Below are 23,856 nucleotides of genomic sequence, written 5' to 3' on the forward strand. Positions count from 1 at the left end.
CTTGAGGGAATCAGCGAAAATGTCAGCATTTCCTTTCCAATGAGTCGTTTCCATTCGGAAAAGATGATGGAATTGATCTTAACTAAGAAAGGGGTTTATCTTCTCCTGCTCTTCTTATTTTTTTTCCCCCAGAAAATTCCTGTTACGATTCTGTTCCACCTCACCCGGAAGGTGAAGCGAAGTTTGCGCTCACCTTGGATATCGAGTTAAAAGCCCAGTGGAATAACGGACCGTGTCTGAAAACTGATATCCATAAATTAATCCTTTCCCCGCAGGCTGGCTGAAAGTCACACACACACAGTTCTGTATTTGTCATGGTGCAGCTGTTGATTTTGAGCCGTCATGACGGCCACAGGGCACCGGGTGGCGCCGAGCTCCGTCGCCCTTTGGCCCGCGTCCCCTCGTTCATTTCGACGGTGACAGAACGGCTCCTGGCGTGTGTGTGATGTTGGTAAATGCCGTCGATCTCGGGTCACTGCGGTCATGTGCTGTCTGCTGAGCCTGGCCTCGCACCTTCAACCCCCTTCGGGGGATGAGTCAACATGAGACCCTAAACGGAGCACACGAGGGCCCCCGGAGTCAGCGGGGCGACCAGGGCTGCACTTCCAGAGTCCCAACTAGATCTCGGCAGGGCGGGAGTGTTAAGAATTGTAATTACAGAAGTTAATTGGTGTCATTTACGCTGTCACGGGCCGGTGGCTGTGTTCACGGCCCCAGGCTGAGCTCACTGTCACGAGTAGTTAGCGGTGAAGGGCGTCGACCCCCCCGGAGTACGGGCCTCCTCCAGCACTTAGGCGGGGGGGTTATTAGATGGAAGGCAGGAGGTGAGAACGGAAGCGGCGAAGAACAAACAATGTGGAAAAACAATCGCGGGCCATCTTCCAATGATTTTTTTCCTGTTCTTTTTTTACAAGCTGTGCAGCTCCTACCCACTCTGAGGTTTGGCCTCTGAACCATAAGACCTTGGTTCAGGCTGGGGGGGAAGGAACAGCTTTCATTTCCATTACGTTTGGGTCACACAGCAGGACCAGACTGGGTTCCTGGAGCACTTCAGAGTTACAGGCCTCGCTCAAGGGCCTGCTAATGACATCACTCTGCCAGTCACGGGACTCGAACCAGCAACCTTCAAAGCAGGGGCACAGAGTCCTGAGCCACTAAGCCACTCACAGCCCACGTCGCAGTTATCATCCTTGTCTTGAAGGACAATCGTTAAGCAGTGATGATTCTTGCAGGATCAGCTTTGTGGCTTCTGCGCGAATAGCAGAGGTAGTGTTATCCTATGTTTGCCACTCGGAGAGCAAGAGGCAAACCCAGATGCATTACTGCCGTGCAGAAACACTGCCGGTCAACTGCAAACTCATTTACATCCATTGTGAATTTCTGTTGTCTTCTCCAAGTCAAGCACTGTTTGTGAATAAAATACTGCATTTAATAATCGGTCTAAATGATATAAAATTCGGCCCCTCTGCATGGCGCAGTGCGAACGAGCAGCTTGGCCTTCTGGCAAGCGGCAGATCCTGTGGTCTCTCGCTTCGCCTCCAAACCGCCACGACACACGGCATTAGTAACGTGCGCTCGACTGTTAAGGAAACGAGTGCTCATTATCGGACCCCCTCGCACGCTGGGATAGCCTTGGCACGGCGTCCCGCTGGCCTGATGCTGAAACACGGATATAGGGAGCGACAAGCTGAAGGGCTTCACTCGACAGAACTTTCTGGAAGAAGGTTACCCTTTGCAGTCCTGGAGGACGCTCTCTTGGAAATTGAGTTTTTCTGAGACGTCAGGCTCGGGCCGGGGGGGGGGGGACGTGGAAGGCGTCAGACCTTCCCCGGGGAGGTCTTTCTGATTTGTTTTGACACTGATACTCCCGCCTTGTCAGAGCAGCATGTCACAGTTTAGGTTCCTTGGAGCGTCCGTAACAGCGAGCAGCCCGGCCCTTCAAAAGCGCCGGTCTGTGACCCGGGAAGTGGGCTTGTTTTTGTTCTGACAGAACTGTTTGTAGCGGGTGTCTGCCGCACTCGATGACCGTAACCTGGGGTCGCCTGCGGAGACCACCTGGGCGGGGCCTCTGACAGTCCTTCTTTTTCTCTGACATCGCAGAGCATAACGAGTGCGACAGTGGCCAGCACACGTGCGACGAGAACGCACTCTGCTTCAACACCGTGGGGGGACACAGCTGCTCCTGCAAGCCGGGCTACACGGGCAACGGGACGCTCTGCAAAGGTAAGGCCCACGATTCCCCGCCCCGCCCTGCCCACCTGACAGCCCACTGTCCTCCTCCGTAGCATAGCATGTAACATCTTGGCATTATCTACTGCAAAGTTTGTCAACCCCACACATAGTTCACATTTTTGCTACCTCTGAGCTCCCAACCAATCAGGAACACCGAATACCTGGTACAGCTGAGTGGAACATTGGGCGTTGTGGGACGGAGCAAAAATGTGGACTGTCTGGGGGCCCCTAGGAGAGGGTTGAGAAACACTATTCTGTTGTATAGACATCGTTAGGTTGCAGAGGTCACAAAGGAGTTTATGAACACCCTCATTGTGTAGATAATTTATTCCTAGTGTACACTCTTTATCTTCGTTATCTAATTTTAAGTAGATATTGATTTAGACATTGAGCAAATTTTATTTCATATTAAGACATCAAGTCCCATGATTACGCATGGTTGCTGTGATTGGTTACTGGGTCTCGTCCCTGGTTGCTTCGTCATGTAATTGGCTCCTTGATTCAGTAACATGGGCAGCAGGTCCTGATGGTGGGTCACTGTGTCCTGAGAGGGGTTGACTGCTCCCATGGTGCCACTGGCGCGTGACCCATTATTTTGGGCAGCCTGCCTTATTAGGGGCTGTCTGACAGCCTGAGGTGTGAGTCTTTTCCGGCATTTTCTGCCTTTGCGAATGACCTATGCATGCGGGAAGTGCGTTGTGATGTGCCTACGGAGGTGGCGTGTCACAGGAATCGAACGGGTAATGCAGTAGATACTCCTGTGCATTTCCGCAGAACGGGTCCTCGCCAAAGCCGTCACGCCACGTCACTGAGCCTGGGTTCGAACCCCCCCAGCCTTGATATTGATTATCTTCCCCCGTTGCTCCCCTCACAGCCCTCTGCGAAGGCCTGTGTCAGAATGGCGGCACCTGCGTTTCCCCGGATACTTGCATCTGCCAGGCGGGATTCACCGGGAAGAGGTGTGAGACAGGTGAGGCGCCGGTAGTGCTTCCGCTGCCGTGGTGAGGCATCTTTCTGCGTTTATCTCGGCGCTGAGCAGGAAACCGAGCAGGTTGTGGCTCGCCGACCAAATTCACCAAGCAGGAGCAGATTAACTTGGTGTTGCCGATTTGACTACCTGCGACCTACAGCTTTTCTTGAATTTAATGAATTAACAGTAAATTTCGACATCAATGCATAACAGTAATGTGAGCTCAATGTAAAGACTGATTTACTGGGGGGTTATGATGAGAAATGCGCGTCTGAGGTACGGTGGTTTTACATTGTTTTTTTGTACTTCAAAGGACACCAACGATGCATTTTATGTTAACCATGAGGTGCATTACAGGCTGGGTCCAGATTAACTTGCGGTTCAGTTCGCATCTGGACCGCGGCCCGGACTTTGAGAACCCCTGGCCTGCCCATTAATTCACCCTTGATAGCTAGTGAGGCCCCCTCGTAATCAAAATTCTGATTTAGAGAGAGAAAAAAAGTCTGTTCCTTTCATTTCTCACATTATCCTGATCTTTCTGAGGCAAAACTGAGATCGTCTTGCTGTGGTTTCCCTTCTCTAGCTGCATGGAAAAACGCTGTTAAATTTAGCAGAGAGAAAAAAGAATACGCAGGTGTGAGCTGAATTAATTACACCGGGATTTATTTTGAGTCCACTTGAAAGAATACACGGCAGATGGGGGGGGGGGGGGGGTGCATTGTCTGCCGTTCGCCGCGAATTTATACACATTCCCAGATCTGAAGGCAGCGGGCTCTCGAGACCAATGTTGCATCATTTAATTAATTTGATCATATTTAAAGACATTTAATTAATTTATCCGTATTTAATGGCAACTCGTTCCCCTTCCGGAGATCTAGATAGATTCCAGAGGTAGGCGATCCTACACCATTACGTTCTCTTTGGGTACGGAAGCTGCATTAGTCAATCTAATGGTTTACAGAGTGGATTAGGGACCGGTGAGATTGAATGGCACTGGGGTATAGTGACTTCCTGCATGTGTCCCTGAACACGTTCGTTTTGTCGAGGTGCAAATGCTATAGAGCCCGAGGTACAGGCCTCAGCAGAGACAGGGAACAGCCACAAAGTACATTCTGTGCATATGGCTGATTTTACCCCCTATTTGTGTGGAATGCATGCGGCGGTGTTCACCCCCGCTTAGGCTGAGGTGCATGCAGGTTATGCGACAGGAACCAAAAGCCAGAGGCTTAGATAACTGTTAGAAGCTTAGATTGCACAGCTGTGATTGAGGTATCATATGTGGTTCTGTGTCATGCTCAGGTCCTGAACCAGCAGCCTTCTGGCTGAATGCCCCAACCGCTATGCTACTAACGGCCCTGGGTGGCTGTATGCAGCTAACGGGGGTGTTTGGCAGCTTAAGTGTGACTCTCGTGGTCTTTGCTTGCCTGCCTGGCTGGGCTTGCGTCTGCTCTCCTGAAAGCCACGTGTCTCGGCAGCTTTTGACCTTTTCATGCGCTCAATGGCCAGAGACAGGGAACCACGGTACGTGTGGGCGACTGAAGAAAGGCACCGCGCACCTCAACCGCGAGCCAAAGCACGTCAGCCAATCCCTGTCTCCCCTCAGCAAGCCACATGTCACGCCCTCTTCCAGGAAATCATCATCTTGTACCGCAGAAATATCCAGTAAAATAGAAGTAAATTAAAGCTAATGAAGGCTGAAGAAGACCGAGCAACATGTCAGTTTGCTGCTTCTGCGAGGAAGAGGGGTGGGTGGAGGCAGTGGACACAGAAAAGCTTTTATGGCTGCCTGCTTCCTGACGTACTCAGCCACAGCCGCCTGCTCCCAGCCATACTCAGCCACGGCCGCCTGCTCTCAGCCATACTCAGCAACGGCCGCCTGCTCCCAGCCATACTCAGCCACGGCCGCCTGCTCCCAGCCATACTCAGCCACGGTCGCCTGCTCCCAGCCATACTCAGCAACGGCCGCCTGCTCCCAGCCATACTCAGCCACGGCCGCTTGCTCTCAGCCATACTCAGCCACGGCCGCCTGCTCCCAGCCATACTCAGCAACGGCCGCCTGCTCCCAGCCATACTCAGCCACGGCCGCCTGCTCCCAGCCATACTCAGCCACGGCCGCCTGCTCCCAGCCATACTCAGCCACGGCCGCCTGCTCCCAGCCATACTCAGCCACGGCCGCCTGCTCCCAGCCATACTCAGCCACGGCCGCCTGCTCCCAGCCATACTCAGCCACGGCCGCCTGCTCCCAGCCATACTCAGCCACGGCCGCCTGCTCCCAGCCATACTCAGCCACGGCCGCCTGCTCCCAGCCATACTCAGCAACGGCCGCCTGCTCCCAGCCATACTCAGCCATGACCGCCTGCTCCCAGCCATACTCAGCCATGCCAACCTGCTCCCAGCCATACTCAGCCACGGCCGCCTGCTCCCAGCCATACTCAGCCACGGCCGCCTGCTCCCAGCCATACTCAGCCATGGCCGCCTGCTCCCAGCCATACTCAGCCATGGCAACCTGCTCCCAGCCATACTCAGCCATGGCCGCCTGCTCCCAGCCATACTCAGCCATGGCCGCCTGCTCCCAGCCATACTCAGCCATAACCGCCTGCTCCCAGCCATACTCAGCCATGGCCGCCTGCTCCCAGCCATACTCAGCCATAGCCGCCTGCTCCCAGCCATACTCAGCCATAGCCGCCTGCTCCCAGCCATACACAGCCATAGCCGCCTGCTCCCAGCCATACTCAGCTATTGCAGCCTGCTCCCAGCCGTATAAGCAGTCAGGCCATTTTGGGAAGATCTCTTGGGATATTCTGTAGATCTGTGTTATGTAGGTAGTGACAGTTTGGCAGACAGCAAGAATCGCCTTAAAGTGCTTTGGTGAGTCAGGTCCTTGGTAGCTGTGTGAAGAGTGGGTGTGGAAATTACACGACTGACAGATTCGATATTAGCATGGACCGAGACATGTGTCTTTAATTTTTGATTGAATAATATCGTTTCGTGTTGAGCTGACGTGAGGTGAAAATAAAGGCTTTTCAGGACACGGGTTCCATGGATGGATGGATGAATGGATGATCCCCTAGGACAATGCACATAGTGCAAAGAAGATCATCCAAACAAATAAATAGAGAATTAAAAACATATAAATTAACCAGAGCTGTACATGTGTTTGTACACCGTCATGCTCAGCTATGCAGAGTGTTGTCATCTGCTTTTAAATGGCGGCCTCATTTGAACCGACCTTGCTGCACTTCTGTCCAATCAGCTCCCATGCACGACCACCAAGTGCTTCCCGGCACTGTCTTCGCTGGCCGTGAAAAGTCACGGCGCTAGAAGAAAGGGAGTTAACCTGACAGCAATGGAAGCCCTTGATCTGTTTTTCTTCCTTGCATTTGAAAGCGATGAGTCAGCTGACCTCCCTGCCGCGGAACATGCGGCAGAAGCAGGGACATTATTCAAACGCCGTGAACTAGATGATTTAAAAATTACATTTATCCACCGTCTTCACAATGTGTTTTCAGCCTTATTGACGGTGACTCAAACTCTCTCAGAAGAAAATTTTTCTTATTCCCTCACAAACTGAGCTCCCAGGGACGGTGTAATCAAAGATGCAGAAGATGTTTCTCCTCACTGTATCACTTGGTCTTTATTTACCAGTCGTAATCAGAAGTCCATCCAGTGTTTGTGACAACTGTGTCACCCAGTGTCAAGAAGTCCTGCTATGGAGGGGGCGGGGAGGGCAGCCAGGTCACCGGGATGCATTTGGCAGGGAGGATTACGTGACGGATGAGATGTTGGTTCCCGGAGTGCTAATTAGCGGCAGCGAGCCCCCAGAAGGGCTGTAGGTGTTTCTACGGACAGTGAAGGTGCCACCTTAGATTCACGGGGCTCTCGTTACAAAGGGACCGATTTCTCACCCTCGCCCATGTACCCGAGCAGATCCGAAATGCCAATGCAATTAAGGATGGCTGAGCAGAGGCGAGAATGTGGTTCAGTTGTGCATTTGCCAGTAGAGGCAGCGTCGAGCCACTCATACCAGTTTCCCAAACCTTGGGATACCAGAAACCACATCTCGAAGAGTATATTCATGTGCCAGGCTGAGCTTTTCATCCTCCACCGCACATTTACACCGTTTGTTTACTCGTGCCTTTTGGCACTGATTTCTGATCCTTCCACATTATCTTTTTTAAATGCATTTTCCGTTTTATCTCATTTTCTCCTTGGGGGAGCAGGAACTGGGTCCCATGGCTGGATGTCTAGTACTTGTGCGAGTTTAATTACAAATTCAACAATTTCAACATCGCTGAATGCTCTCAGTTCTAGTGTCAGAGGGTTTTGTTAATTATATTCATGAATGCTGGGTTATTTCTGTACAACGGTGCTTCGAGCAATCATACGAGGTCACCAGGTTTGCGTTCGCCTGGAGGAGAATCGATTAAAGAGTTGGGGCTCTCGACCCGAGTGGGGCGAGACGCAGAACAAGCTAACGTGTTTTGAGCCGCCAGTCCATCATGTGACTGATTTGTGGGTTTTAATACATGTCTGAGCCCTGGTGGGAATTCAGAACAATGAATGGTGAGTGTAAATGAGGTACAGGCTGCACAGCAGGTAACGCCGCTGCTTCACACCTCCGTGCTTGAGGGTTTCAATCCTGCCTACATTCTGTATCCAGAGTTGGCGAGTTTTCCCATAGCCCACATCCTGTCAGCACTGAGTACTCAAAGTCAGAAGTCTGAAGTTCTGTCAGCACAGAGTACTCATAGTCAGCAGCCCAAGTCCTATCAGGTAGGTGTGCTTGTAGGCAGCAACTCAAGTCCTATCAGCACTAAGTACATGTAGTAAGCAGCCCGAAGTCCTGTCAGCACTGAATACTTGTAATTAGTAGCGTAAATCCTGTCAGTAATGAGAGCTTATAGGCAGCAGCACAAGTCCTATCATCACTGAAAACTTGTAGTCAGCAGTCCTGTCAGCACTGAGTACTCATAGTCAGCAGCCCAAATCCTGTCAACACTGAGTACTCATAGTCAGCAGCCCAAATCCTGTCAGCACTGTGTACTCATAGTCAGCAGCCCTAGTCCTGTCAGCAGTGAGCACTTGTAAATAGAAGCCCAGATCCTGTCAAGAAGGTGTGCTTGTAGGCAGCAGCCCAAATCCTGTCAACACTGAGTACTGGTAGTCATCAGCTTGAGGTTCTGTCAGCACTGAATGCTCATAGTCATCAGCTTGAAGTTCTTTCAGTACTGAATACTCATAGTCAGCAGCCCAAGTCCTGTCAGCACTGAGTATTCATAGTCAGCAGCCCAAATCCTGTCAACACTGAGTACTCATAGTCAGCAGCCCAAATCCTGTCAACACTGAGTACTCATAGTCAGCAGCCCAAATCCTGTCAGCACTGAGTACTCATAGTCAGCAGCCCAAATCCTGTCAGCACTGTGTACTCATAGTCAGCAGCCCTAGTCCTGTCAACACTGAGTACTGGTAGTCATCAGCTTGAGGTTCTGTCAGCAGTGAATGCTCATAGTCATCAGCTTGAGGTTCTTTCAGTACTGAATACTCATAGTCAGCAGCCCAAGTCCTGTCAGCACTGAGTACTCATAGTCAGCAGCCCAAGTCCTGTCAGCAGTGAGCACTTGTAAATAGAAGCCCAGATCCTATCAAGAAGGTGTGCTTGTAGGCAGCAGCCCAAATCCTCTCAACACTGAGTACTGGTAGTCATCAGCTTGAGGTTCTGTTAGCACTGAATGCTTATAGTCATCAGCTTGAGGTTCTGTCAGCACTGAGTACTCATAGTCACCAGCCCAGGTCCTGTCAGCAGTGAGTACTTGGAATAGGGCTGCCATGATTAATCGATGTAATTGATGAGGTTGACGCTGAAAATTCGTCAACATCAATATTTAAAATTATTTTAACAAAATTACCTCTATGATTTCTAAAATGCTTCAATTCATTATAACAAATGTTTTCTTTTAATATCAATACGTTACGGAAGTAGTTCAAATTTATATAAAACAAAAAGGTGTTTTTACACCATGCGAAGTTCAATGGTATACTACAGGGGCACTAACGCAATCCATGAGAGCCTGAAGAGAGAACACACAAGCGTAATTCTGGGTGATGGACCAGCAGAATAGGCAGAAGCATCGTAAGCGTTGTCTATTCATGTTTATTAAATTACCATTAGTACAGAGAGCTTTTGTCCTTGTAGCTGCTAAATACAGTCATTATTAAAGCCATAAAGTTGTCTACCTGCTACTTTAGAATCTCCATTGAATAAGCGTTTGAGAAAATGTTTAGGCTAACTCTAGGTTTGTTCTACGTGGATTGACAGCGCCAGTGCATGTTCGTGCGCATTGGGCTTGTTGGGACCAGTGTTATTGTCGTAAACTAAAACTTAAACGAAAATAGACACTGAATAAAAGAAAATGATTCATGAACTGAAACAAAAATGAAAACTAAATTTACCAAAAAGAAAGTGTTGGACTTCAATCAGCAATAGCAGCACCACACTCCACAAACATCTTTTTGCCTTGATTATCCACAACATCTCCACTTCTAAAGGATGTTGTGGCTGCCGATCTGTCCCTTTCCTGACTTCATATCGCTTTCATGCTTCACCAAAGCAGTAGCATGTGGCACTCTGCTAACCAAATTTAATAATCCTAAGGATACACCGAGTTTATACAGATCACTAACTTTTAGGTGTCGCAATATGCATTTAATTAATATTTTAAGCATACTACTAATTTGCTTATTGAATTGTGGAAAATATTGTCTGTATAGTGCCGAAAAGCCGGCGTCCATTATCTAAAGCCCTGAAATAACATTCAGTTTGTTGTTGGCGAAATAAAATCAACTTAAATTAAACGTTCTGTTTGATTTTCTTGACGAAAATTCAGTTTAGATCAATCGACCAATCACGGACTAATCCATAGAAAAATAGTCGTTAGTGGCAGTCCTAAGTTGGAGGTTCGCCTGCCAGAAAGGATAGTATTGATGGACAGGAAATCCGGTTATTCACATGTGTGGGTGGAGTCTGTTGGTGAGGCTGCCTGCTTTTCCAAAGACCTCTGTTACAAAGTCCTGCTTTCCAGTCCTGTCATTGCGACTATAATGGAAAAGTCCTCCTTGGGTATAATTAAGTCAGGATAGGAATGTCAGTCTTTTTAAACAAATAATGCAGTTCAAACAATGAAAACCCAAAGGATATGCTATTAACCCCTTTTAGTATTCATTGTAATTTTACACCTAACAGCAGGAATAAAATATGTATGTCACTCTATTGCTCAGCGTTCAATGCCACTGAGAATCCAAAATGACAAGAGATTAGAGTAAATTAACCTGTTTGCTATTTCATGATATTCTGAGGTATTGCATTTCAGCCCAGTGAGAAACTGGGGCTATTGCTCGTTAACGAGCTCGCTGTTATTATCACCATTATGTAGAACTGACATTTCTCATTTTAGTGTAATTGCTGGTTGCCATTTTAACGGCCCAGCCAAAAACGCAAAGCCTCTTAATGTAATTTAAAAGGTTCACAATATATTCCAGGGAACCGAAATATGATGCGAGTAAAATGAAGATCAATGTAAGTTTGGGCAGCTTTTCCGCGATAACTGCATCGCGCCCCTTAGCTAAACTGGATGTGTGTGGTATTATTTCAAAACTATCAGCCTGCGCCAACATCTGTTGCAATGGCGCCCGTAGCTGCATGGTCAGGTTAACGACCTGTACCCTGTGATCAGGTAAATTAGCATGTTGTGCTGGAATCGATCAGTTCTCCCATGGGAAGATACTGTGCCTGTGAAGGTCATGGGTTCAAATCCTAAAGCGAGCAGTGTGATGTCATCATCGTGTCCTTCAGCAAGGCTGCCTGACCCAGCTTTCACAAATACACACACAAACACACACACACACACACGTTGCTTTGGATAAAAGCTGCTGCTAAATATATGTAAATGAAAAAAATACACAGGAAGTGTTATTTTGAACTTAAATAATTTGCCATTTTAGCTTTGAGCTGACCATACTACAGGATATGAATTTCTTTATAAGACATTTATTTTAACTACTTTTGAGGCTACAGTCTGTCGTTTTAAGTGGGGCTTTGTAATAGAGGAAATATTCAGAACAGAAGTTTACCACACCTGACTGGGTCCTCCCAGTGGGATCGGAGAGCGCTGGCTCCCCCGTTCTCAGATCTCTCAGGGCTGGGTATGGGTCATATCGTGTACTTTCTGGCACCACAGAGGCAGGGGAATTTTTCACTACCCAGCACAGAATGTACAGAATGTTCTGTGATTTATTGAATTATTTGTTTTCGACCCAAAAAGTGCTGTGGAGAATTGTGATGGTTTAAATACTGGTGCAAAACTCACCAGTACCACGGATGACTGGCGGTTTAAAAACGGAATCACAAACTCTGTTTATAACACCGGAATGCTTTATACTCAACTTACAGTATTACAGAATAAACAGCAAGCAAACCTCTGCGTGAAAATGACATTTACGTTAATTTTTCTAATGTACCCTTTTGACAAAAGCGGCACGGAAGAGAGCAGGATCAGCCTGTACCTGGCGCATTTGGGGATAAAGGCCTTGTGCTAGAGCCTGAGTAACTGTAGATATCAAGTACTGATCCCCAGTACTTCAGGCTATTATATGTTCTCTGCCCCAGTATTGCACATTATTGCAAGATCTTTCATCCTTTCTGAAATTCCGAAAAGAACGGCCAGGTCTTTCCTTGGCATATGGAAAGCTTCTTGGAAATTGTAAACACAAGGCCGAAGATGAGCATTACTATATGCTATACCTTTGAAGTCGCTGAACTTTAAATCGTAGCAATTAGCTAACTTTAGCAGGGCTAATTTACTGATGCCTCATATGCATTTGCCGCTGAGTTTGATAATTCTTGGTCGCAGTGGTTGGGGTCATTCCCCACCTCGGGTAAAAGGTCACCGAGGGCTACGTTTCCTGGCTGATGTAGCCTCTACCTCTCCTTGTTTTGGAAGGAGCACTTGTGAAGCGTCTGTAATAAGGCCAGGGGAGTCGGCCCGCCGTGGGCACGCGGAGGAGGAGGATTAATAGAGCCTTTGTTTCTGGCCCGTCACTCAATATAATGAGCGGGAAGAACCCAGCGTGTCCATCTCCTCCGCCTATCGACCCTTCGCTTCTATGGCGACCGGAGAGTGGGGTTCTGATGGCAGAGCCGCCGGCCCGATTGGAGTGCAGGGCAGGCCACCTCTCGAAGCCCTTTGAAAGTCCAAATGTGTCTCCCATCAGAAGCCATCTAGATCTTCGGGAAGCCGCCGCCTCAACTCATCTGAAGCGAAACGCTGTGTTTGTCATAACTCTGGTTTAAAAGAGCCCGTTTCCTAGGAAACGCTATCCGTTTTGCACCGGTGATGGAAACCCATCCGTATTTCATCTAGGCACCCAGAAGCACGGTGGTTAAAGGTCCCGGTTGGTTATATTTTATACTCCGTGAATGGATGGAGCATCACACTGCAAGTTTGTCACTTGAAATAGTGTTTGTTAAGCCGCAAAATGGTAATAATACATATAATTAAATTGAATGTCAAAGACTGTCACAGGCAAGAAGCAGAACCTGCTCTGTTCATTTAGTTAATCTAAAAGCAAAATAGCATTGTAGGCAATGTTTGGTTCTCGACAACGTGTGAGTTTTTTGTACCTACGGTCTGAAAATGATCCTGACAGATTCAGCCACACTGTCAGCTTGAAGTCTGTTTAGATGTACATCAAAATAAAACACGGGTTCTGAAATAGCAAAAAACTAAAATAAAAAGTATTTTTTTTCTATAATCTGGTATCTCCTCGTGGAGGATTGTCTATGGTGGTTTTTTGTGACAAATTACCCATAATCCTCAGCTGGATCTGGCATGATGTTCTTCAGTGTTGCAGTGGTGGATTTCTCTGTTGGATAATTGACCTTTTAATACTGGAGTATCAGCACGCCCAAGCATTGACCGTCTGACACCAAAAAGACATTTGGAAACTTCAGAGGGGCTTTGTGATTGCATTGTGACAGTTGACGAGGTTGTTCTTCATGCTAGTTTGTTAATTATGGAGGTGCTGCAGCAGTGCTTTGGTATGCTTCACTGGCTCTTTCATGCCACCTCCATCTCCTGACATGTCCGGGCACAGCCAGCAGGTCACCGAACTGCATCAAGCTTAAGTCCAACAATATCAGGCTCTCTGGCCAAGAGGTTGGCAGAAAGCTCTTTGAGATGATATGGGTGCTGAGAAATGTCCAGAACTTTAAAAGGTTGATAGATCACCCATCGACCAGTATTTGACTCATTCTTGGGGGCCTTTCAAACTCATGCGAAGTCTATTTTTCGAAGGTCCGGTCTGTGAAACCACACCACCAACCACCCTGATCCTTGGTTCCATGAAAGGCAAAACCTTTCAATTCTTCCTAGCTGTGGAATCTGCACTTGACATGACTAGGCTTCTGCTCAGTGCAGGACAAACTAATACTGATCCTCAAGGACAAACTCCACCCGTCTCTCAGCACCAGGACATACATGTATTATCCCAACCAGGCCATCACCCTCAGTAAGACCGTCTGTTTCATTACAGCTCCCCTGCTCTGCATTTCTGCCAGATACACCAAAGGAGGACATACAAAGACCTTGTAAATGCTCACATGCCCCATGCAACAACTAAGCTTAGATAAGAATATAGACTAGATTACATTGATGCGTATTTATAATTCTGAGGCAGCCTGGATTTTATAAATAGTAATTGCTCTCTTTCCATTGTACTGTATCTTTGAAGACAGATTGGTAGGGCATCCTGGTTTAAATACCTCCGGTACAGTGCGTGCTGGTATGGGCCTGAGCCAGTGAATCACATTGCACATCTAAAGTCCGTGTGTCCCGTCTCCTATAATTGGCAGTTATAAAAAGCACAGAGATCTCGCTTTATCGGGGCAGAGGAAGATCAAAATTCCTCAGAGTAAAGCCATTCGCATTTCACGCAGTCAGTTGTATCTACATAATAGACCTTTGTGGCCTTACCTGTTCAGTATGAATGTGCTTCCCCTCGGCTACAACCTGACCGGTTAAAATGGAGGCCTTCTCGGCTATTTTTCAGAGCATGTAAGGCAGGACATTTACCACGGGGGGGGGGGGGGGAGTGCAAACTGTATGTTGCTTGTTTAGTAAGAGGAACGTAGACAAATGTGCTCAAGGGCAACAGAGAATATCCTGAAGGTCCATTCGGTATAATATTCCTCACATTATTTCCCAAAGATCTCATAAATCGCTTTGGAAAACGTGCACATTTCCTCACAGGAAAATGGGAGTGACTAAGAAGAATATGTTAATATCGCTTCGGATTATGGAGGCTAAAATCCGTGTTAACGTCGGCCAGGGTAACTTTACTGAATGTTATTCGTCTTGAATCTAGTTCCTTTCATTTAAAAGAAAAAATGATATTTGCAAATGAAAGACGCTTTAAAATGAGGCATTTTCGCTCCGAAGGGAAGGTTTATTCTGCAGGTGCAACTAATGTACAATCTTCTGGATAATCCTGCACAAAAAGAGGTGATTTTTTCATTTCACACTGGATGGTCTGCAAGACCCCGTAGGTGATAGATATTAGTCACAGTGACTAAATGTCTTATAAGCAATGTCTTGGACAAGTAATTAATTATTTATCCTGGAGAAATTAATAAAAGAGCTCAACCTCATTAGGCAATAGATTTTAATCCCATTACTCCATAAACCAGTTAAGAATCGGGATTTTTTTTCGTTCGATGGGATCCAGCAAGGGGCTCGGATAGTAGGCTCAGCCTTTGCACAAAGCCATTTTCGTAATGAGGCTCGGAATAATGCATCAAGGCAGATCATAAAGAAGCCATCAATGGCTTTATGGAGACATTTAATCACTCTAAAACCTCGAGGCTTACACATATTCCTACATCCCTCTCGTGCGGCCCTTTACGCCAGCGAGTATAATTAAATATTATTCGAGATATTAGATTATTTTTTTCATCATCATAAATCCAGTTGTTTTATTTGATACTGAATTTACTTTGGTCCTTGTAAGAAATTGGCCACCATTACACTGTTTGTCAAAGAAATTGGTTTAGCGCCGACCCCAATGACAAGGACAGCCAGTGGCCCTCGAGAAGGCCTACGTTCCCGGGAATCTGACCGACGCACTCCGCATGTGTAATCGCAGCCTGAGTCACGGGCACACGATCTCCACAAGTAGTTTTTACATGATTTCCTATTTCACCCTCCCTGTTCGCCGGTGTGTCACTTCACTCCAGGGAGGGTGGGGGCACATAAAAGCTGGACCCAGCCAGGCAAAATACTGATGGGTGAAGCCAGGTGAACCGGGGGTGGATGTGACACAGGTGCTGGAGATTCTGGGCTTTCTCATTCATTGGCATGGTGGTGGTCAAGGAGAAGCAGAGCACGTAGCCCGCCAACCTGAAGACCGTCATCATTCTCGAGAGAACCTCGACATGGTCTCTGACTAATCACCAGCAGTGGCAAATCTAGGATTTTTTTGCGGGGCCATAATTTATATGGAGGGGCCAATCATTCTTTCAGCTGGGGGCAGCTACCTTGTATGTTCCCCTGATGACCAGATTATGCTGGCAGCAGATTGATCTCACGCCGTGACTGCAGTCCACTTACGTGATTCATATTCAACACCACAGTGCGAGTGATGTTTGTGGAGAGGCAGGTCTAGAGAACGTCCTTTTCCTGACCCCGACTTCCACAGTCCATGTGGAATCGCCATTGACTGGCGGTGTGACTCACTTGAAAAGGTCTGCTTTGGATTACAGTACATGTGTATGGTTTCCTAGTGCTTTGCAGCCAAGATCATGGTGAAGTTTCCAGCACTGGGCTGCAGTTATTAGGTCAGGTTCCCCCCAGTGTAAACCAGTTCTAAAAACACCAATACATTGAATTGTGTTCCTTCCTTTCTTTACAGTTTAACATAGTACTAGTTTATGTCTTCTAGTCTATGTCTTCTAGTCTATGTCTTCTAGTTTATGTCTTCTAGTCTATGTCTTCTCAGAAGTGAAGTTCGACATCACGCCATTTTTAGAATTCATACTTCAGAATTTATGACAGTGGCGTGTTATCTGGTACTTCAGCACGATTGCTATTGCACAGATACTCGTGTGGGTTGAAATGTGTACTGGAGTGCTACTTGAGAGCATGCGGGAACCTTTAACAGGACACTGTCCCTTCCGGGAGCCGTTGCTTGTCTGACTGTGTGCATTTATTTATGTGTTTGTCGCAGATATCGATGAGTGCTCCAGTGGTTTTGTGGAGTGTGATAGCCGGGCTGTTTGCGTCAACCTGCCGGGCTGGTACCACTGCGAATGCCGTGACGGTTACCACGACAATGGCATGTTTTCGGCCAATGGAGAGTCCTGTGAAGGTGGGCCCCGCCTCTCTTTGTTACCGACGCATGACATACACACCTCTACCCTACGGGGAGACCTCATTAAGAAGCTAGAAGCTACTCGCTTGTAATTGGTCTATGAAAATCGTCTCCCTCATAAACTACAATGTCAACTCAACACTTGAAAGCCTTTGGATTACATAAATAGGCTCCATTAGCCCTTAATGGGTGCCAGTGAATTGCCTAGCTCTTGATTAATCTGTTATTATAATTCATTTTTACAAAGCAGCCTTCCCAGCGTTTGCTCTGGAGTACTTAAAAAGGAAAAAAGCGTTGCAGATTGACATAAGCACAGCTAGCGTTGCAGGCCTGCGAAAGCCTGATTCCAGGGGGCTCTGGTGTTTATGAACGACTTGGATTTAAAGTCGAGGGGGCGGCAGCGCCAAACGGAAAGGGGTGAGACAGGTAACAGCTGGAAATCACAGGAAAACCTCGGCCGTGCCCTTCCAGCCAGTAGATAACCCATAATGAGGTCAGGCAGAAGCCAAAGGAGAATTCTGATCTGTCCCACAGAGAGGCCACCCATATCTGGAGATGTGGATAGTGCCAGTGAGGATCACATTTGAAGGCTTGTTGCTTAAATGTGTCAGTTTTTATATCCAATCAAGGCTAAAAAAGATACGTTATGCTGGACAGGAATTGACCCTGGTAGATGGTGATAAAACAGTGTATAGAAATAACATCTCAATAATAATAAATACAGAATGGCAATTTGACAGGATAGTTATAGTCCTTGGGAGGAGAGTATAAGGCCGTTGTTATGGTTGTTAAGAAAATGGCACGACGTCAGGTGTGCTACGCTCCGTAAATAACGTCCCGGCGGTGTCTAGAGCTGGCAGCTCAGTTTGATATCGTGTAAATGAAGGTGAAGCTGGAGTTACGATGTGAATATCACCTCCCTCCCCACCTCACTGCCTCAGATATCGATGAATGTGGGACGGGCAGGAACAGCTGCGCCAACGACACTGTCTGCTTCAACCTGGAGGGCGGCTACGACTGCAGGTGCCCCCACGGGAAGAACTGCACCGGGGACTGTATCCACGACAACCGGGTCAAGCACAACAGTCAGATCTGGGTCCTAGAGAGCGACAGGTGCTCTGTATGCTCCTGTCAGGTGAGTGCGTCAGCGGCCAGGGACACATGGCAGGTCAGCGTGGCACGCATAGTCTGGGTGTGTTGCCTGCGTGGACCCGGTGCTCTCTGCCACGCCCACAAGTTAGACTTTGTAATAGTTTGTTCATAATGATCAAAACCACCAACTGGATGTGGATCTAAATTTTAGCTGGTGGGATACAGCCACCTCACAACCTTCCTCTGAGGTGGGCGTGACACTGTGATGCCAATGAGTCTGGCAACAGGGAGATGTTTTCATTCTGCAGTGGTGTGTATCGCCAAGGGGATGCACTGCAAGACGGAGCTTTCTGGAACAGCTAGCGGGTATGCGTAATTGCTATGGAGGAGGTTAAATGCGATGGTGCTGCTCGCTGCTTAAAAGTACGCCCTTGTAAACATAGAAAATTGGTTTTGGATTTAGACTAATCTCTGATTATGTAAATACGGGTGTAAATGCAGCGTGAGAAAGGTATCGATTATCAGATTAAGTGACGTCATTTTTAATCTGCAGAAGGGGCCGCAGGTGTCTGACGATGATTCCGTGGGATGTGACAATTAAATTATTCATTTATTTTGCAAAACCTGAAACGGACACCAGGAAGCGTAAAAATTTGCAATTAGATGATTCGTTTTCAATTATATTTGAAAATGGGGAGTGGGGGGGGGGTGTCGGTGAGTGACAGGAGACTGGGAGAATATTAGTGCGTAATTGAGCTGAATAGATTGTGTTCCCTGAGACACAGTCGATGACGTGAACAGAGGGTGAGTGCGGCCATTCACGTCCTTATCGGTTCTGACCCGTGACCTACGAGTGACATTGAAAGTTAATTAAGCTGATTAACCCCCTGAGGACTAGATAAGGGATCTTACCGCTCTGATTTGTGGCTACGAAATGGGCTCTATTCTATCACACGTAACATTTCTTATTGTGTGCGACTCACCACTGTAATTGTTAGTCTTTTCTGTGTTCACTGGAGATATAGTGGATTGAGAGGAGATTCTAGGACTTTTTAAAGTAGGGGGGCATAAGATGAACCATAAGTCATACAAAGGGGCTAATCTTGTTATGAGCCAATGAGATGCTTTTGATCAGTGAGTGACAGGAGAGAGGGCACTACGGGGGCCAATGAGCTTTTAGCTGGGGCCAGTGTCCCTGTGGCCCCGCCCCTGTACATGCCCCTGGGTGGATCTGATGGGCCTTTTCAAGTGGTCGAATGTCTCCGCAAGCTCTACCCTGAACCCCCTCCTACTCTGTTTCTGCACAGACGGGGCTGGTCATGTGTCGGAGGATGGTGTGCGACTGCGAGAACCCCACCGTGGACCTCTTCTGCTGCCCCGAGTGTGACCCACGCCTCAGTAGCCAGTGCCTGCACCAGAACGGGCTTTTGGCCTACAGCACCGGGGCCTCCTGGGTGGAGAGCTGTCAGCAGTGCCAGTGCCTGGTGAGGGCGCCTTCAGAGTACGGGGGCAGTGCCGGTCCTCGTCGGCCTTCCTGGGGGGAGGGCGTCTGCTGGGCCAATAAGAGGTGCACCAGCCAAGACGGTGCTTGGAAGGCGGTAGCCTTTCTTTCAGTCTGCGGAGGGCACGAGGAACCGCTCCAAGTCGTGATGAAGAACAAACATGGTGCCTAGCGCTGCTCCCAAACTGCAGCCTTCTCCAGCCTGTCTGCTGACATCCCTTCAAGTTTTCAGCCGTTTTAATGGCTTCAGCTGAATTCATTTTTACAAGGATTTAAACCTGTTGAAGCATTACGTCAGCCAGTCGGCCCACCGCCCTCCCCAGCGTTTGCCTTTGAGATGTTCTTCATCGCTGGCCATATGTTTGTGCTAAATGCTAATGTCGAGCTTGGTATTCAAACGGTGCTTGCAGTGTCCCGGACAAACGGCGCTTTGTGGGTTTTTTTTTATTTGTGCCGCTTCCTGTTCAGCGGACCTTAAATCACCCCTCCGGCTGATCCCTTCCCGCCCGTCTCCTGAGACACATGGAAGCCTATCGTCTCTTTAACAAATCAAACTCATCCGCTGTATAGGGACTCGCAGAATATGAATGCAGGCGCAGCGAGCTGTCGCGGAACGTATTTACCGCCGACTGCTGTTTACGGGAGATGTGCGGACGGGGAGGCGGACCACCGCCAGTGAGGCCCCCAGAAAGTGGACCCTCTTCCTTTTGTGGTGATTTATATATGGTCTTTCCAGGACAACACATAAAACTTCTTTCTGTGAAACCTAGTAAATTCTCTCTCTCTCTCTCTCTCTCTCTCTCTCTCTCTCTCTCTCTCACTCTCTACACAAAAACAAGTGAATTTTGTGGAAAGCACATTGCCTACAGCGTTAAAAAAAAAAAAAAACATGTATAATGAACCCTGGAAAAGAAATCTGTAAATTAAACTGAGACCCACGAAGAGTGTGTGGAAAAATACATTAGGAGTCTGAAGGTGGTGCGGCTTCAGGAACTTTCTTACTGATCCCCGTCTTTCATTAAGCGCAGAGGGGCAAGCAGAACTGTTACTGCACCAGTGAGTGCAGCTGAGGTGCTTAATAGAACCCTTGATTACCGCGTGATTGTTGAATCACCTGACGCCTGGAAGAACGCAACAACTGATGGTAACTCTGATATGCAGCGATGGGTAGCGGAAACAACCTTAGGGCAGGTATTGGATGATTATTTTCACAGTTTGCACAATTCGCACTTTATTCCGAGCCACACAAGGTGATTTTGTGTTGTAGAATAAATAGCACATCTCTGCTCTGTAAAAGGATTTCATTTACCACACAGCTCTCTCCCGTAATAATCAAGTGAAATAGTGAACCGTTTTAATCTTTAGACACAATGCCAGCAGTCAAATGCTAATAAGCTGAATTAGCTGCAAGGGCGGCGCTGATGAGAAAGCCCTTGACGGGTTTAGCCACATCTGCCGTGGGAGAGACGCTCAGCGGCGCCGTTGGCCGGGAGACAGCATCCGGCATATTACCTGGTGTTTGGTCGACTGCTTTTATGTCATTGCTTGCTGATTGGTAGGTAATTGTGAATCAGTGTTTCTCAATATGTATATTTGACCACACCACATATTTGACATGTCCCGGTTTTACGGCATCTTCCAGTGCCAAAGACCGGTTCCGTTACTCAAGAACAGAAGTATGTCGGTCTTGCCCCGTCCCAAATATCAAGGATGTGTCAATCGCATCCTCACCAAACGAGATAAATCCCATGAATTATTGTTTATTCTTGGGAGGCAAGTTAGCAAGACCGGTCTTGCCAAGATGTTATTTGCGTTACTGATACCGAGAAACACCCCTGGTGGCACATGAAGACACACCCACAGAGGGGGGGGGGGGGGGGGCATTTTCAGTGTCCACTGAGATTCTGTGACACCGGCAAAGCAGTTGGCATCTTCTGAGATCAGTTACGGATTTAATCAAAGTTAAATCACCTGGATCTTGTCGTTTAATCAAGATGTGTTCACTGTGGTATTAAATATCATAACGCATAATGTCATATCAATTATGAATAAGGGTGAAGGTACTCCAGTTCGGTGCATAACTTCTGCACGTTTTTCATATCTCATTCCATTCCTGTAGATGCTAGGGAATTAAATTATTATTGTACTTAGGTCAGTGTTTGTAAATCAAATCTTAGTAAAGGCCTTTCAAGCTGGATGAGCTATGTAACCATTTTTATTGTTTTTTTTTTTTTTTTTTACAAGTTCATGTAAATGTCATGTGAAATTCAATCAGGAGGGTAGCAGCGTTTACAGCAGGGGGAGGAAATCGGGAAGGGGGGGGGACGGTGCGCGTACTCAGAGGAGGGAGGGAGCAGGCACGGCTATGTGAGGCCCTGTCTGGTGCATTAACCATGAACGGAGCCCTGTCTGTCTGTGCCCGGCCCGCAGCAAGGCGAGGTGGACTGCTGGCCCCTGTCCTGCCCACCGGTCGACTGCGAGTTCACCGTCGTCCCCGAAGGCGAGTGCTGCCCGCGCTGCGTGGCTGACCCCTGCCAGGCCGATACCATCCGCAACGACATCACCAGGACCTGCACCGACGAGCACGGCCTGGTGCGATTCAGCGGCTCTTCCTGGATCAAGCGCGGCACAGAATGCACCCTCTGCCAGTGCAAGGTAGGGGATTAGCGCTACAGTGCCCCGTGAGGCGTGAATCGTGAGGCGGCGCGTGCATTAGCCTCTGCTGTAACATATGGCGCATGGTCCACGTGCGCGTTAGCTGCTACTCAAACATATGGCGCATGGTCCACGTGCGCGTTAGCCGCTACTCAAACATATGGCGCATGGTCCACATGCACGTTAGCTGCTACTCAAACATATGGCGCATGGTCCACGTGCGCGTTAGCCGCTACTCAAACATATGGTGCATGGTCCACATGCACGTTAGCTGCTACTCAAACATATGGCGCATGGTCCACGTGCGCGTTACCCGCTATTCAAACATATGGTGCATGGTCCATGTGCGTGTTAGCTGCTACTCAAACATATGGTGCATGGTCCACGTGCACGTTAGCTGCTACTCAAACATATGGTGCATGGTCCACGTGAACGTTAGCCGCTATTCAAACATATGGTGCATGGTCCATGTGCGTGTTAGCCGCTACTCAAACATATGGTGCATGGTCCACGTGCACGTTAGCTGCTACTCAAACATATGACGCATGGTCCACATGCACGTTAGCTGCTACTCAAACATATGGCGCATGGTCCACGTGCGCATTAGCCGCTACTCAAACATATGGCGCATGGTCCATGTGCGTGTTAGCCGCTACTCAAACATATGGTGCATGGTCCACGTGCACGTTAGCTGCTACTCAAACATATGGCGCATGGTCCACATGCACGTTAGCTGCTACTCAAACATATGGCGCATGGTCCACGTGCGCGTTAGTCGCTACTCAAACATATGGCGCATGGTCCATGTGCGTGTTAGCCGCTACTCAAACATATGGCGCATGGTCCACATGCACGTTAACCGCTACTCAAACATATGGCGCATGGTCCATGTGCGCGTTAGCCGCTACTCAAACATATGGCGCATGGTCCACGTGCGCGTTAGCCGCTACTCAAACATATGGCGCATGGTCCATGTGCGCGTTAGCCGCTACTCAAACATATGGCGCATGGTCCATGTGCGCGTTAGCTGCTACTCAAACATATGGCGCATGGTCCATGTGCGTGTTAGCCGCTACTCAAACATATGGCGCATGGTCCACGTGCGCGTTAGCCGCTACTCAAACATATAGCGCATGGTCCACATGCACGTTAACCGCTACTCAAACATATGGCGCATGGTCCACGTGCGCGTTAGCCGCTACTCAAACATATGGCGCATGGTCCATGTGCGCGTTAGCCGCTACTCAAACATATGGCGCATGGTCCACGTGCGCGTTAGCCGCTACTCAAACATATGGCGCATGGTCCATGTGCGCGTTAGCCGCTACTCAAACATATGGCGCATGGTCCATGTGCGCGTTAGCTGCTACTCAAACATATGGCGCATGGTCCACATGCACGTTAGCTGCTACTCAAACATATGGTGCATGGTCCATGTGCGCGTTAGCCGCTACTCAAACATATGGCGCATGGTCCACGTGCGCGTTAGCCGCTACTCAAACATATGGCGCATGGTCCACGTGCGCGTTAGCCGCTACTCAAACATATGGCGCATGGTCCATGTGCGCGTTAGCCGCTACTCAAACATATGGCGCATGGTCCATGTGCAGAAACGTAGCACATGTGTAGCTGACGTCAGCTGTATGGAATTCTGCCCCTACCCATACGCCAGTGCTTTGACCTGTGATAATTGTAATTGCTGAGTGGAAATATAACATGCAGTGAAACACGTTTTCTCCATCTGATATTTTTGAACCCATGCAGGACTGAGTGAAATGAGCGGTATACCCAAGGCAGGAACTTAAGTTTCTTTTTCTACTAACCAACAAGGCTAGTTCATTGATTTACCTCAGAGGGTCTCACCATGTCCCGGTGTCACACAGCTGCACAGTCATCTATGAGCTAGTCAGATGCGTGTCTTGTGTTTTGGGTTCCTTAAAATAACCTTCATCCTCTCGACTGGGAATAACGACTTCGTTCTTAGTGG

The 23,856-nt window shown here is 48.1% G+C and overlaps 1 protein-coding gene across 2 annotated transcripts in view; it reads left to right on the forward strand.

Moving 5' to 3' along the window:
- LOC125750337 (protein kinase C-binding protein NELL2-like) overlaps positions 1 to 23,856 on the forward strand; it is a 61,845-nt gene that overhangs the window by 37,139 nt on the left and 850 nt on the right. Inside the window, exons 14-19 of one of the 2 annotated variants that reach the window (XM_049027964.1) lie at positions 2,101 to 2,223; positions 3,107 to 3,202; positions 16,478 to 16,618; positions 17,563 to 17,756; positions 19,021 to 19,197; positions 21,645 to 21,869. In XM_049027964.1, the coding sequence (XP_048883921.1) occupies positions 2,101 to 2,223; positions 3,107 to 3,202; positions 16,478 to 16,618; positions 17,563 to 17,756; positions 19,021 to 19,197; positions 21,645 to 21,869 (956 nt within the window). The remainder of the gene's footprint in view (positions 1 to 2,100; positions 2,224 to 3,106; positions 3,203 to 16,477; positions 16,619 to 17,562; positions 17,757 to 19,020; positions 19,198 to 21,644; positions 21,870 to 23,856) is intronic. The other variant, XM_049027973.1, reaches the window with a different exon arrangement.

Source organism: Brienomyrus brachyistius, chromosome 1 (genome assembly GCF_023856365.1).
Source record: "Brienomyrus brachyistius isolate T26 chromosome 1, BBRACH_0.4, whole genome shotgun sequence".
Taxonomy (NCBI): domain Eukaryota; kingdom Metazoa; phylum Chordata; class Actinopteri; order Osteoglossiformes; family Mormyridae; genus Brienomyrus; species Brienomyrus brachyistius.